Here is a 15,829-nt window from a genome sequence, read left to right on the forward strand (position 1 = left end):
CTACCCACCCCAAAAATGGCAACAAATACATTTAAAATTATTTTAAAGCCTCTTTTCCTATGCATGTGAGGAGAATAGACTGGGATTTGCAAAGCCATGATACGATTTTATATGGTTCCTAAGAGATGAAAACTTTAAGTTCCTTTTAAATTTCTATCCACTACACTTTTTATTATACAAAAGTGTAGACAATTATAAGCTAAATTTAACTTGTTTCTCCCTTCCTACTTTAAGATCATTTTGCTTCCATTCCTGCTTTAAATTCTTTCCCTTAAAGTTAAAATAAAGTCAAATACTGTTAGAAGTTACAAATTTCAAAGCATCATGTCAATAAATGAAAGGGTTTGGTTAACAATGAACACTGAAGTTTTATCAAGAGACAATCAATCTCAAGATGGCGAGAAAAGGGAATTTAAACTACAATTTTTAATGAATACTGAATAGCATTAACACTTACTGGCACATTTTTATAGATAATTGCTTCAGGCCTGACTATATTGAAGCCACAATAAAAAAAATGAAACAGGCTGAGTATGATAAGTGGCTTCTGAGACAGAAATATTTATCCTTTTATACTAACAGAGGGGAAAAGACACAGAGAAGAATACTTGAGCCCACACCGAATATAGCAGCATCCTCCTCACACGTTCTACTAGACTACAAGTGTAAGGACTCCACAAGAACACACATCTCCACAATTGCTTTTCTTGAAAAAGAAAGGCCAGACAAAGCAGAAGCTCCAACTCACACTCTTATATGATGGTAGATGACACAGATGCTCCTGTTCCCACCATCTGCTGGTATTCTACATAGTGTTGCTCATTTTGGTTAGTCTTATCTCCTCCTCCAGACTGCATCAATCACTTGGTCTCTTTCTTTCACACCCACACTTTCAACTAGGCTTGAACAGCTCAACCACACCGGCAGTCAGGAAAATCAGAGGCACTTATCTCAATCTTTGTGCCACTGTTACTTCTGTTTCTTTTTCAAATCTTTATTTTGGTGAAGAGAAAACCCCACCATGGTGAATTCTTACTAGGAGTTTGTCCAGGGAGGTGAATTCTATAATATGATACAACAACAAGGGCTATTACTTGTATTATGCCTTTGGAGAGAATAATGCAGAAGTAGTAAAAGTGGTTCAAGTAATCCTCTAACATTTAAAAGGCACTTACCCATGAGGCAAATGAAAATATGGGAAGTGCATGAACTGTGAGACTCAGTATAATCTATTTTTATTGCTTACTGCAAAAACCTTGCCCATAAGTATTCTCAAACAAGATGAGGCCATAAATGCCTAAACACAGTACTAAATGAATAAAATAAACTATTATAACAATTCATAGGAATTTTATAACCCATCATCACCATGCATAAGGATGTATCAGTCCAGTGACTTTATTAAAATCAAGATTCCAGCCTCCCACATGCTGTTCTATTGGCATATAAACATCACAGGGAAGCAACAGATGGGGTAAATAAAAAAAGGAAAAGAAGCTTGATACTGCAGAACAAACAGCCACAACAGGTTGTTTTGGGATGTGACACAACAGGAAGGAATTGCCTCAAAGCGCACAGGATGGCTTTGGAATGCAGCACTGGGTCCCAGCATCACTCTTACACATGAGACCAGCTGCCCATCTATATGTTAAGTAACTTGCATGAGGAAGGAGGCAATATCTTCTACATCATCCATTATCGCTGGAAGAAGAAGGAGGCACTGTCTTCAGGGTAGCCCTGGGTTACTTAAAAAGATGTTTCCCCAAATTTTATCAGCACAGCTTACAAGGGTTCAAGGACAGGCTCCATTTTAATCACTGCAATGGCAAATTGGACATTCAAAGGCTTTTGGGACACCTGTGTTCTCTATTCTCCTTTTTCTCCAGGCCATACACATTGTTATGATTCTCAGATATCTCTCTGGGTTATGAGGCCAAACGTTAGGGTTTCAAACAAACATTACTTTGGAATCCTTTTCTTATGCCAACTAATTTAGATTAGCTAAAGGAATGTCCATTTTATCCTCATTGCTCCTTTATTCACTATAAACTTGTCATTTTTCATGGCATAATGTTTGTCTATGTTATTAACTCTACCCAGACACATAGCCAAACACAGCACAATGTTGCTCAGCCCCCTGTCATTTTCTGATCCTTTATAAAATGCTAATGTTCCAGAATATTTAAATTGTTAATCAAACGGTGGTGCTAACAGGTTTAAAGCCATGACTGCACTTTAGCACAGTTCATTGCTCAGAACTTATGAGGTCACTGGAGTCCTATTGAGCAATCAATTCTGTTCAGTTACAGCTGTAAATTCTTAGCAGCTATAAAAGTGCCCATTTCATACTACAAATAAATATATTTTAGCTCCTCGTCTGCATGATTCAAAGTCAGAAAAATATAATTTATATTGCTGCCTCTTCCTTACCTTCTCATGTCCTCCTTTATGTGCAGATTTATTAGTTCTTTAGGAACGTGGAAGGAGAGGGTGGTCTCAGCCATCTGCTCCCGGATCCGCATCCACTTGTTGTCAGAAGTAGGGAATCTATACAACTTACAAACAGGGTTTCTCAACACTGCAAAGAGCAAAAATAATATCATTGCTTTCATGTGCTTATATGAGTCCAAACATTTATGACAATAACCTGCATAATTATTATATTATTTCCCCCTAGCTTACAAAATTAATTTTAGTATCATTAAAATTCCACTAAAAACATTTAATATCTATTTCATTTTTATACCAGCATGTGGAGGGCAAAGTATTACTAGTACATCAATAAATCGCATTTTACCAGCAGAGTAGCTAACTTTTGAATTTAGGTCTTCAAAGTAGTGAGAATGTCAATCAGACTCTCTTTTCTTGCATTTCAGCTGGAGTTAGGAAAACCAGAGAGCACAAATGAACAATGAACTCAGTACAGCCACCACCACAGCTTGCCAGCACCACTCACAATTCCAATAAATTGCACAGGACTCAGGGTTCAGCTGCATCTTCCCCTGGACATGCACACACAAATCATTAATGCAAATTGGAGGTGTGCTTCTGCATTAAAGGAAACTTGAACATATTAGAGTTACCTGGAACTTTGATGGGGTCAAGACACTGCCACTACATAGAAATAAATATAACAGCCCTGTCGATATGTTACACACACAGTTTTCAGATCACTATTGCAATGTGACATAAGAACATCACTTGACTTGGAATGAGTGACAGCTACTAACAGTGACAGCTACTAACAGACATTTCACAGACACCATTAATGTTTATGTAGTCTGATTTATAGAGAATTAAAAATAAAAGGTACCCAAACTTCCTTGTCTATCTAAGCAATCAGGATTTTTAACAAATATCCTTTAGGAAAGGCCTAAAAGAAGACCAGAGATTTAAATACACTGATAATAAACCCACTGCTTGCAACCCGAAGAAAGGAGCAATGTTTAAGTGGTCGCACTGCTCTATATTCCCATCACTCCACTGAGATGTCTTTCATCAGCAATCTTGGATGAAAAACTGTTGTTGGATTATGCCCTTTTCTGATCCAGAGATGGAGCAACCGAGTCTTAAAAAACTTTTATTCTATTTTCAATCTCTTGGGAAGGGTGAGACAATACAGATGTTATAATTTACGCCTTTACAATCAGAAGCCAACTATTTCTTAATTACAGTACATTATAAGCACTTCTTGCCATTTTATTGTCATTTTATGAGCCTTTTTAGAGTAATTTTGCCTTTAGTTCTTAGTGATTTTACTTTCAAAAACTAAATTTTCACTCAGTATTGTGAAATAAGCGAAAGAGATGCTTCATTTCTCTGACATATTAAAAAGAGCAATTTTTCTTTACTATCAATACCCAAAATATCTCAATGTTCAAACCTCAGGAAACTAAGGGCTAATTCAAGGGCTAATTCAAGTCTGGCCTTAAACAGAAAACTGCCAAACCAGATGATAATTTTGAGTTGGTACTGTTTTTTCTGTTGTGCCCCCCGATCAGCATATTACCTGGACATTTTAAATGATGATGCCCCTGACACAAAAGATTCTTTATTTTACCTTTTTATATCTACTTCCTAAGGAGTTTATCAAGGGATTTTTTCCAAGAGCAGCCCTTAAATTCACACTCAGAATCGACTACACTGAAAAATGCACATTAATCTGTGAGAACCTAATGCAAATATGTATCTGAAAAATCTCTTTCCTCCCATCTCCCCAATGTTGCCACCATCACAAAGTAAAACAAAGCCCAGAAAACCCATCACAACTGCACCAAGGGACAAAGAACACTAAAAATATGGATTCAAAGTTGTGACTTTTATTGTGGCTAGAATTATTAAACTCCTCTCCAGGTACTGGCTTCATCTTCAGGTCTTTGATTCAGGTCTGAATTTTCAGATGGGGATAATCTCAAGTGTGTTGTAAGTTTTTTAAATGGTCAAATCCATGGGTTTAAGAAGAAAATTTCATTTACAAAGTCAAAAAAAGCCTGGGCATTTTTCCCAAATAATCCCAATATGCAGTATTGCTAAAGCTTAAGATTTAAGGCCAATAAAAGCTGCATAAGTACTTGATGTTTTTTCCTTATAAACAGAACTACTGAAGGCATGCAACTCCATAAAAATCTCAGAAGTATCTTCCCCTCCAACTGCAACAATAATTAATTTCTACCTGTAACAAGTTGTCTAGAACCAAATTCTAGAGGGCATGTACAATAAGAAGGGTGAGACTAGAATTGGTTTTCATAAAAAGTAGTGATTAAAATGAGTGGAAGTTTCATAAAGATAATCCTTGCTGTACTCAGACAGTGATCATGAGAGGCATTGAAGAAAACCCAAAATCCACATGAACTGCAGTGGTTAAAAAAGAGAAAACTCTGTTTTAAAAGCTTTTCTCCACAGCATCAAGCCTGAAAGCCAATGCCATATATTTACCCATGAATATTTTTGGACATTGTCATTTTTAATATGAAGAACCTCTGTGCTTTTTATTCCATGCAATATCCTTCACATTGCTTCCCCTGAAAGTACAATAAAAATAATAAAAGATTGAATACTCTGGTTTTATTTTCATTCCCTATTGAACACAGATCAAAGCATATCTTTGCCATATATTAATTTGCTAACAGTGTTCCTATTTATATCTTTCTTTGTAGCATAGGAATATGATGTGTATTACCTCAGGAATAATAATTAAAGCTTTCCTAATTTTGCTTAATTTCAATTACTTTTCTTATCTTTCTTTTTTAATTTAGAATGCAATTTGTTTACATGTAAACAACTGGCAAACTCTCCAGCATTATAAATAAGTAACTGAATTTTGAGACGTAAATTCAGTCTCTGGAGGTATAGAAGCAATAGTGATAAGGCTCTGAAACACACTGCTTATTCCCACTCGCTCAACAAGCATCTCATAACTCACTGGAGGGCTGAGAGTTCCCTATCCTAGGATTTAAATTTCACAAGAATGCCAGCATGCTTCTATGCCTACAAGCTTAAGGATTCACAGAGGCAGCTTTTTTTTTCAGTTTCATCATTTTGAAGGCCTGATAAACAACAAGAAAATACCAGAAAGCTTTACAGCAGCATACACGTCAACTAAATATGAATGTATATGGAAAACATACTGTTCTGGGGGCAGTTCTGTATGAGCACAGCATGTCAGCAGGAAAGTGGAGGTGATGCTGCACGAGAAGAGAAAGTCACAAATACAGGAAACAGACTGAAGACTAATTATTTATCTGAGAAAAACTTCCTGTGAGTGCAAACTCTTCCCAATAGCCTGCATGCTGTCATTTCTTGCATATGCACCTCTTTCCCCTCAATTCTTTAAAAAAAGCCTGACAACCCAAAAAATGACAAAAAAAAAAAAAAAAAAGCTCTTCAAGGTGTGTTTGACTTTATAACTTTATAAACCCGAGTAGTGTTGGGTGGGCTTTGGTTTTATATTGTGTTTGTATATGACAATAACAAATGTGAAAACGCTGCCTAGATACACTGTAGAATCACATGGAAATATTCTTGACAAATTGATCGAGACTTCAATATTCCTAAAACTGACATCTACCTTGGAAGTTCCAACAAAACATATTCACAACCTACAGCATTTTCCTATACAAAAGAAGTCAACAAAAAACCCCAATCAGACCTATACAAGGGAGGCAACAAACAGAAAACAATCTGTTGTGAATCAGCATCGTTCTCTGGCAGAAATGTCATTTCTTCAAGTCTCACTAATCTGGATGACATACAGAATCACAACCAAAGAACTGCACTGGGCTAGATGAAATCCTTCACCTGGCCTCTGTATCTTGTGCCCAAGAAAAGCCATAAATACACACCTGGAGACACAGGATACCCTCCATGCCTCCAGCTATTTCCAGTTCAGGAATTTCTGGAGCCGGATGTAGCTCCGGCACATTCAGAAATTCTCAATTAACATCTTTCTCACTTTGAATTGATGAAAATAAATGGTATTTCTCTAGAACATATTTTTTCTGATTCTGATCTAATCTCAACAACTCACAGAAAAAAAATGCAATATTCACACACATATGGAAGAACTTAATTTTTGGCAGTTTTTAGGGCTTCCTTCAGACTGCAAAGCAGATTCAGAAAGTCTGCCCTATCAGAGAAATCAGATTAAAAAGTTTCAAGAAAGATTTTAAAAAGTTGTAAAAGTTTGGTAACATTCCTCCTCAACGGTATGTAGCAAACACAGAATTCTTGACAGTGCTGTGGTTTTAGATGACCCATATAACTTATTTGTGACATTGTTATTGCCGAGTAATGGAGATTCATAAACTCGGGCTAATAAAGGTTTTATGGCACAGCACATCAGCATGTAATACTCCTCAGATAATGAAAGAAAAACAGATCTAGTTTAACACCATGCACTCAAGCCCAAGCTGGCCTAGAATTGAGAATGCCTTGCCAACAGCTCCCTTCATTCTAGGACAGACAGTTTCCAGATCAATCTGAAACTGCCACTTCACCAGTTATGAATGAGAGAGATTGATTGTCCTGGGTATTCACTTACAAATAATGCAGAATTATTTTACAGAATGCCGTGCAATGACACAACAGAAACTAATGATGGTAATTCCATGCCCATGGAAGTCACTGACAGTGATTTTTAGTCACTGAAAATCACTGAACAGTAAAGATGCAGGAGATGGAGATTTCAGCACTGCTTCAGAAAGCGCAATTGACACACACTTATTCAAACTTCTCCGTGAAATGATAATGCCAAACATGTATAAAACACTAAAATATTGAACTTGAACATCTGTGCAGCATTTGAAGAGACATTGATGAGCTCTGCCACGAATCTGTGTGATTTCTACAGGACCAGAGGTGGAGTTGCAAGAGCTGTCTCTTACAGATATTGGAATTCTTACCTGCATTTAAGGAAGGCAGGTTGTCCTTCCCACTTATGCCCTCAGTGGCTGTACACTCACGAACCAATGCACACTGCAAAAAAATACAATACAGATGTGACACATTCAGGGGGTCTGAGATAAATCCATGGCAGTTTATAAAAGGTAGGCTGAAAACCATGAGTGATAATAATACAAACTTCCAAAGTCTTACTTAGAATTTACATTTTTCTTTATATTTCTGTTCCAAGATACTGAAACACAATCAGAATTATAGCCAAGAAAATGAAAAAAATATGATCAGCTGTTCCATAACAAAACAGAAATGTTTCCTACCAGTATTATGGCAGAAATGTTGAGAGATAGTAATAGTTTAGCTTAATACGTTTTACTATAAAAATAAGGCACTTTAAAACCATTTTTGACAAGTTCCATACTTTCGAAGAGGTTTCTTTAGACAAAGCAGTTTTCACATGCACAGTGCAAGAAAACCCTTCATTAATTTTTAAACAAGGGAAAAGCAGGAAGCACAAAAAAGTCCTTAAAATGTGCTCAGATTTTGTGATTCACCAGTTCAAAACTTATTTATTTTTTATTAATTCAATGACTCACCATTCTCACAATTGCATCCTCACTATCAACATATAATCCAAGACTGTGTTGCCACTGATTTGTACAAACCAAGGACTCCTTTAAAGACCATACATTGGTCATGAGTCTGGTCTCTCTTTACAAGTATTAGAAACCCCTAGAAAGCTGCTATTAAAGCCTTCTGTGTCCCCCAGGCCCAACAGAGCTCAGTAACTACATCTCCAATAACTGCAAGGAGTCTCATTCCACATTCTGCAGTGGAAGAAAAGCCAAATAAAAGAGAAGGCTGAAAAAAACAGCTCATGTTGCCTATATTGTGCAAGTTTTACGGGTCAAAGTCAGGAAGATTTCACAGCATTTGTTGCTTTTTTGGAACTGGTCACACTCATCTAAGGCATTGAAGTTCTCTGAGATAAGCAGTGAAAAAAAAGTGTGAAATTTACCCTCAGACTGATTTTGCTATGCAGAAAAGATACTGAAAATAATGTCCTCTGCTCAAAAAATAGTTTTATATGTAACTTCCAAACAAAAAAATCCTGCATTCCCTGTAGCAATATTTCCTTTTATTCAGGAAGAACAGGATACACCACAGTGTTAAGCAGTGAACTGTTGTATTCTGGCTGCAAAAATTGTGTGCTCCCATTTAATGCAGATGAACCTGCCCCTTTGCAAGGGAATTTACCTCTTCTTTGCTTTGCCTGTCTGTCATTCTTCCAGCTTTTCAGTATTGTGGGCACAGATTGCACATAAAAATCAACATAAACAGGACTTCAAGGGCAGAAACCAGACCAGCTGTCCAAGGAAAAAAGAAGCTGTATTTATGGCATCTCTCTGGACAGTTTTTATCAGAAGTGATCAAATATATTCAGTTGAGATAAAAATAAGCTATTTTTTTCTTCAAGAAGGAGAGGGCCTAGGAAACTCAGGTTAGGATATTACTCTGTACATCTTCATGAATTTGGTTTTTTTGGATGAGGGAGATAAGTTTACACAGCACTTACGCCACAGATTTTGTTTTAAGTTCTTAACCCAATTTGGTAATTAGTATTTTAGACATCTGGTACAACAGATCATTCTAATTAACTTTGTGCAATAAACTGAGTTTCTACCTTTTGATCCTGAGCATCTGCTGTGATGTGGTCTGTTTCCCCCTCATCCAGCTCTCCCATCTTCATAAGATTGACTTCAATGGTACCAACTGTCTTTCCACCATCAGATGTCCTGGGAAAAAAACCAACCCATGACACCGGGTCACTTGCAGCATCAAATCCTTTCAATTAGAATAACATCAGTAAATATTTAGTGCCCTCTCCATTCTGTAAAGTGCAGCCACCGCTACTGAGCTGGCTATTTACCATCACAAACCAAATGTTAACAACAATGAGGCAACTTCTTCAGGACAATGAAAGCTCTCATCACAACACTGAGGACAGGTAAGTGCTATGAATGGTGCATGAATCCATGAACACTGCCAGGTTCTCATTCTAGACCTTTTCCTCTTTGTGGACCATTGGATAAAGGGCTGTAACACTGCACCAATATTCCACTTAGGATCTGCAATCCCAATGCAGAGTACATGGCTTTGTTTCCTAACAATCTGCAAAGAAAGGACAGAGTGTATTAACAGAATCCCTGCAAAACCAAAACAGTGAAGCTAATCTGAATATCACGTTTCCCTTTGTAATCCCTCCACAGAGAAATTATTCAGAATCCATCCCATTTCTTGAACTATATGGGAATGGTAGTATAGTTACAGGTGAATTCCTTCATTATCATCCCCATAAATAGTTTACTTTCAATTAATCAAAACCAAATAATTTAGATGTACATCACCGAGGGAAGAGCATTGCTGACTTCCTTTAGGAAGAAACAAGGATTTAAACTCCTGAAAGATACCAAATGCTTTTTCAGCTTTCACTGGCAGCACAGCACCAAGTTTATCTCCCTGACTTCTTCTGAACAGCTAGATTTTTTTTTTTTAAAGGAAGGAAAGAAGAGTAACTGATAGTTTCATAATAATGAGGAAAGGGTAACAAAAGGCACCAAGCAAAAATAGGCAAAAAGGAAATGACGAGAATAAGTTCAGCACAATTACAAAAACACAGCGAGGAAGGAGAATCAAAACAAATACGTGTGGGGCAATACTGTGTCTTTTCTGAGCAGTGGAAATGAAGAGTGATGAATCAAGAAAAAAGAATACATAGAAAACTTCAATGTCATAAAATCATTAAACCACAGAATTATTGAATATGCTGAGTTGGAAGGGACCCATTAAACAAGTTCAGCTCGTACAGTAAAGTCTCAAAAAATAGTTACCCCCAAGCTTTCAAATTAAATAATTATCTTCCTTGAAAACCATTAGGCTTTACTATGCACTCAGTAGAATACACTCATCTTGCAACTACACAAATCTGGTCTTCTATAAAACCTTGCAAAATAAACATAATTCTTCATATTTTACATGTGTAAAACTTCATCTGCTCTAAGCCAAATTAATTACTGACAATAAAGAGACTATTAAAAATGAACCAGTTCCAGATATTTTTGCAATTGAAGAAGCCTGTATTAATTTAAGAAGTATCCAGAAGAAAAGCAGTAAGGGTTCAGTGTCCAAATTATGAGCAGAAATACATAATAATATTGAAAGGGCCTTCTGAATGAAGAACTTTCCCTGGAGTTGCTACAGCCATGTGGCTTGACTGCTCCTTCTTGTGTCAAACCAGCACCCAAACTAGGCTCTGTCAACAAATGCACTGCAGCATCCCCAGCAGAAAGGGAATACAGCAGATGTCAGCAAATCACATATCTTTAGAAGCCAAAGTGTGTGGTTATGAGACTGACAATTTTTCAGGAGCTTAAGGTGTTCCGATCAAAGTGCCAAGCAAATGAACTGATCCAAACCAACAGGGCCTGTTGCTCCAGTAAAATGGAAATGCTAACTACACTTTCTCATCCTTGTCTCCTGTTCTTTAGAATCCTAAATATTTCCCTTGGTGCTATTATTAAAAGCTTGGCCTCAGTATGATAGCGAGCATTGCACTGTTTGCCTGCACAAGGAGCAATATGTATTTTGTATGGGTTTAAAAACAGTGATTGATATAATTCCACTTTTATATATTTTTTTATTATTATTTTCTTCTCAAAATCACTCCTGTTCTGGTCTAATACATATTTAATACTACAATCTGTTACAGGTGTTACCTGTAAGAGAAGGTAATGCAACACAATAAAACTAAACAGTGGGACTTGTTGCACTGTAGTTGCACTCCTTTCTCCAGTTCTTATCTTCCCACACAGAAATACGAAGACACATTTTAACGAAAAAGGCAACAACAACAAAATCAACAAATCCCAAACCCAAAGTTTCTTTTGAATGCTACAGGCATACAAATCAACAAAGAGCTCTGTAAATGCCCAGGGTAAAACTGTCAGACTGATTTTAAAACACCAGCAGTGCTTGAGAGTCTTCAGCTACTTGAAAACACGCATTTCAAACTTTCCAGCAATACCATGAGATTAAAATTTCATTTGAAAGAAAATTTAAAAAGAGAAACAGAAGTGACGGAGTGGGAAAAAAAAAAAAAGCTTAGTGATCATACCTTAGTAGGATAAAACCCTGCATAATTTTACTTTGCACTAACAGTATTGAGCACACACACACATTATGTATACACCTCATGTCCTTTGCTTGTAGAGATGTAAAAAGTCTCACACAGACACACTGTTCAACACAGCACCAGATAAGGAATCAATTGGTTTTAGGATACTTCACAATGCATTAGAATGAGATCAGCTTATTTGCTGTAGTTTAATAAAGCTGAGAAGGGCACTCTGCACTCACACGGTGCAGTGAAGACGGTCCCTGCACCAAATTGCTTTCAGTCATGAGTGAGGAGACACATCCCCACAAAACAAAGGACTGCACCTTGACAACCTGCTTAGGGCGAGTTGGGATGGGGAATCTGGCCAAGAGAATAAACTCAGCATCAACATAAGAAGCCCATACACGGGACAAAACCCACCTGGCTTATGGAGATGGAAAATTGCTGATATTTTTTGGCACCCTGGGACAAGGATCAGCACTCATCTGATACCTGTCAGCAGAGCACCTGCATTTGAAACAGATTTCTCTACTATCCCAGGTCCTTAAGGATCCCCAGGTCAGTATTAGTTCCCCCAAATGTGAGGGAAGGAGATAGCCAGTAACACCACGAGCAGCAGGAATCTGTGCCCACCTTACTCCTTCTGGCCATAAAATGCTGACCAAGGCATCCAGGGAGAAAAAAGGTAACAAGCTAGTGATGGAAAAGTAAGTGAACAAGATGGACTGAGAACAGCAGGCATTTGCCTCCAATCTTCTAAAAAAAAAAAAAAAAAAAAAAAATCAGCTTTTATTGCTAAATTAGCAACCAGTATACCTAGCTCTTATTTAGAAAGGAAAAAAAAAAGTGTGATTTTATTTTTTTCATCAGACACACTGTATCATACACTCAATATTAAGAAACATTCTCCTACTGAAAAATACTTCTGTTGCATTCAACAGCCCATTTTTTGCCATTCATCATCACAACTGTATGAGAAAGCTGGAAGCAAGTGACATTGCGTTATCACTGCAAAATGAAACATGCAAGTCTATAGAAAACCTCTCTCTTCTTATAAATTCCATATTGAAAACTGCAATCCCAAATCTCTAATAACTAAATTCCTCTCCCAACACCTGTTGTGTACACTGAAGTAATTCTGCAAATCAATCTTTTTGTGTTTTGATGATTACTGCATAGATCTACCAGAAACACTCAGCCACCAGTTTAGGACACCTTTATGGAGAAGAAAGGACAATCAAAATAAAAACTTCTTTTGCAGAGGTTTTGTAACTTGTGTCCCTAATCACTATTAGGGCACAATGGTAGAAAAAAAGGGAAGTAGAGCACTGTGTGTCAGCAGTAAGAATTTGTAGACACAAGCCAGCTCTCCACAAAATAACAGAAAAACACAAGAATGCTCCTTTGAAAACACTTTTATATTGTTCCATTGTACCTCAGAAAGATAAAGGAAAAACATAACTAAAAAAAAGGAAAAGAAAAAGAAAACTCAGTTAAAAATTAAGCAGATTCTATAATTACACCAATCTTTACAGGGCACACCACAGAGCTATTTCTGGGTCCTTAAATCTCTACTTTAAATCTAACAAAGGAGTATCTCAATCACAGGCATGCCCTGATAAACTCCTATCCAAAGAATATCAACAAGAATTAAATAGAATTTATTGCTCTGACAAGTCCCTTGATATATCCTCTATCCTCCTGAGAGGTACTAATATTGCAGGGTAATTAGAGGAAAGCAAGCTTAAATAAGTAGACTGCTCTGGTTAAATTGCCATCAAAGAAATGTGGATCATTTCTACTGACATTCTGCTGCCCAATAGTCATAACCAGAAAACAAACCCACTTTTGAAAGGTTAGGATGTTTTTCTTAAAAAATATCCAACTGACTAAACCCTACCATTTAATGTGTCTGCAAATTAAATTTCATTGGTACATTTGTATTTTAGTGTTAGCTGAACAAAGAGGGCAACCAAGACTAAAAATATTAATGAAAAACAATTTTTTCATCTATTTCTTATGAGTTTTCCATCTTAACTTTTTGCTTACAAATTGGATGGCTGAGATACAAAATATTTACTCTGAAACCGAAGCTTTCCATTCTGTCAATTACTGTGCCACCTGTTGGAGACAATCTTCCAGATCAAATTTTCAATATGTCAGTTAGGGAAACCAAATTTATCCCAAAGAGCTGAAGACAACTTGAATTCCTGTAAGAACAGATTCTTACGATCACTAAGCTGGAGTTCATCAACCTAGGTCTGTACCCTGTCACTGATTAGAGTTCTGTATCACACCCCCTGCAGTCTCAGTGTAGCTGCATACAACGAGTTCAGGAGACCACAAGCATTTTCATGTGGGAGACACCTTCAATAATTAGGACCACCTTCTTTAAACGTGCCTAAAAAAACCTGTACACTGCTAATTCTTTAAACCACACACACCAAACAAAACTGACAATTTTATGCTCCTTTCTAAAGGAAACTTTGAATGAATATTCCCTATGCCAAGTTCTCTACAATTCTTCCATAGGTTATCATGGTATAAAATGACCTTTTCTAATCTGGCACATGGGAAGCTCACTTGCTACCTCTTGGGAGAAGAGACCAACCTGCATTTCTCAACATGGCCTTTCAGTTAACTGTGGAGGGTGACAGGGTCTGAGCCTCCTTTTCTGCAGGATGAACATGCCAGCTCCCTCAGCCATTCCTTGTTCGACTCGTGCTGCAGACCCTTCCCTATCTCTGCTGCCATTCTTTGGATGAGAAATGCCAAAGGTTAGTACTTAGAAAAACCCTGATTTACAACACTTACCTGAGGGTGAGGGTCAACTGCTGCTCCTTTGACTTTACCAGATCACCCACTCTAAAAGTTGCACAGCCCAGGAAGCTTCGCTACAAATCAAAGCAGAAAGAAAAGATAACATATTCATTCATTTTTGTTATTTCTTTTGCTCACACACTTGAAAATCTTTCTTTGCTACAAAGAAAAATATTGCATTTCAATATAACAGTTTGATACTTAATCCTCTAGAATATTTTTGTGCAGCATGATTATCAGTAAACTGTTAAAAACTTTGGTTTTATGGGCAGGAACCTTTCTCATTTCCATTAAGAACAGTCTAACAACCTGACAAAATAACAGGTTGTAAGATGTACAGCCACAGGAAGATTTTCATTCAGTACCAGTATTTGCATTTTGCATCTGTTCCTTCCTATTTTTCTAATTTCTGGATTACAAGAATTGCTAAGTTTTCAGTGTTATACCAAAGTTGTTCTTGTTATGGTTTTTCCTCAAGCCATTGGCACTACCATCCACGTATTCAAAATATGAATGTATGTGCTAGGAAGGCATTCTTAAATTGAGTTCAGCACAAGTTTATTAATAGAAATGTTTTATTTCTCTAGTTCTTGGCAATGTTTTAAGTAGTGTTTTCCTCTATTTCCATTGTAAGGTGAACTTATTTACTGCATTAAAATTGCAGAGAAATGTGGTAATGTAACTAGAATGCCTAAAGTTAAATTAGGCTACACCACTGTATCTTTTTCTTCTATAAAAATCACTCTTCACGCATAACAAAGTACAAAGAGGAAAAAGGGTTAAATCTTCTCTTGCACTTGGGCTATTTTTTAACCTCTGCTCATATCCTGCTGAGATCCCATTTTGTCAATTTGGCCAGCAGTAGTATTCTTGCCTTGGGAACAATGGGCAAGAAACTAACAGCCATCTTCTACCAATTTATCTTTCAAATGTACAACACAACATCACTTGCTCTAAATAAATTGTAAGAAGATCATGACATTATGTTTAATTTTTAGCAAAAAAACAATAAGAAGGGCACAAAGTTTGGTTTTTCTTACATAACACTAAGTTTACTGTTGGAATGGCAAATTAGAATTCCAGGCTAAATTATATACATTCTTGGCTATACAAATGAAAGAAGAATCAAGTTGCTCTGAGTCAACAGAGGCTGCCTACAGAGAGCAATGTTCTCTTCAAGGAAAACAGAAAAGAATTTGTCACTGCTGAGAAGAGTTACTTCTCTGGTAAAAAAAAAAAACAAACCTTCAGCCTGCTTTCTTTCAGGAAAGCCAGCAGGATGTTGTGTGCTTGAATGCAAACAATAAAGCTTTACACTAAGATAAGTTTTCTTCCATACACAACGTACAGTTCAAACACCAACTCTGAAATTGGGCAAGCACCCACAGTGCAGTTAGTAAACTGCAAACTGCATGTCTGCAGTTCAATAAACTGAGT

General features: G+C 36.9%; 1 protein-coding gene across 1 annotated transcript in view; it reads right to left on the reverse strand.

The window, feature by feature from the left end:
- Positions 1-15,829, reverse strand: part of LOC128946150 (inositol polyphosphate 4-phosphatase type II-like) — a gene marked incomplete at its 5' end in the record, with an annotated part of 97,396 nt that overhangs the window by 79,773 nt on the left and 1,794 nt on the right. Inside the window, 4 exons of the mRNA XM_054290070.1 lie at positions 2,431-2,578; positions 7,401-7,473; positions 9,080-9,191; positions 14,387-14,466. Coding sequence (XP_054146045.1) covers positions 2,431-2,578; positions 7,401-7,473; positions 9,080-9,191; positions 14,387-14,466 — 413 coding nt within the window. The remainder of the gene's footprint in view (positions 1-2,430; positions 2,579-7,400; positions 7,474-9,079; positions 9,192-14,386; positions 14,467-15,829) is intronic.

Source organism: Melozone crissalis, unplaced genomic scaffold, assembly GCF_028551555.1.
Source record: "Melozone crissalis strain CALT ecotype California unplaced genomic scaffold, PUWL_Pcris_2 ptg000076l_1, whole genome shotgun sequence".
Lineage (NCBI taxonomy): Eukaryota > Metazoa > Chordata > Aves > Passeriformes > Passerellidae > Melozone > Melozone crissalis.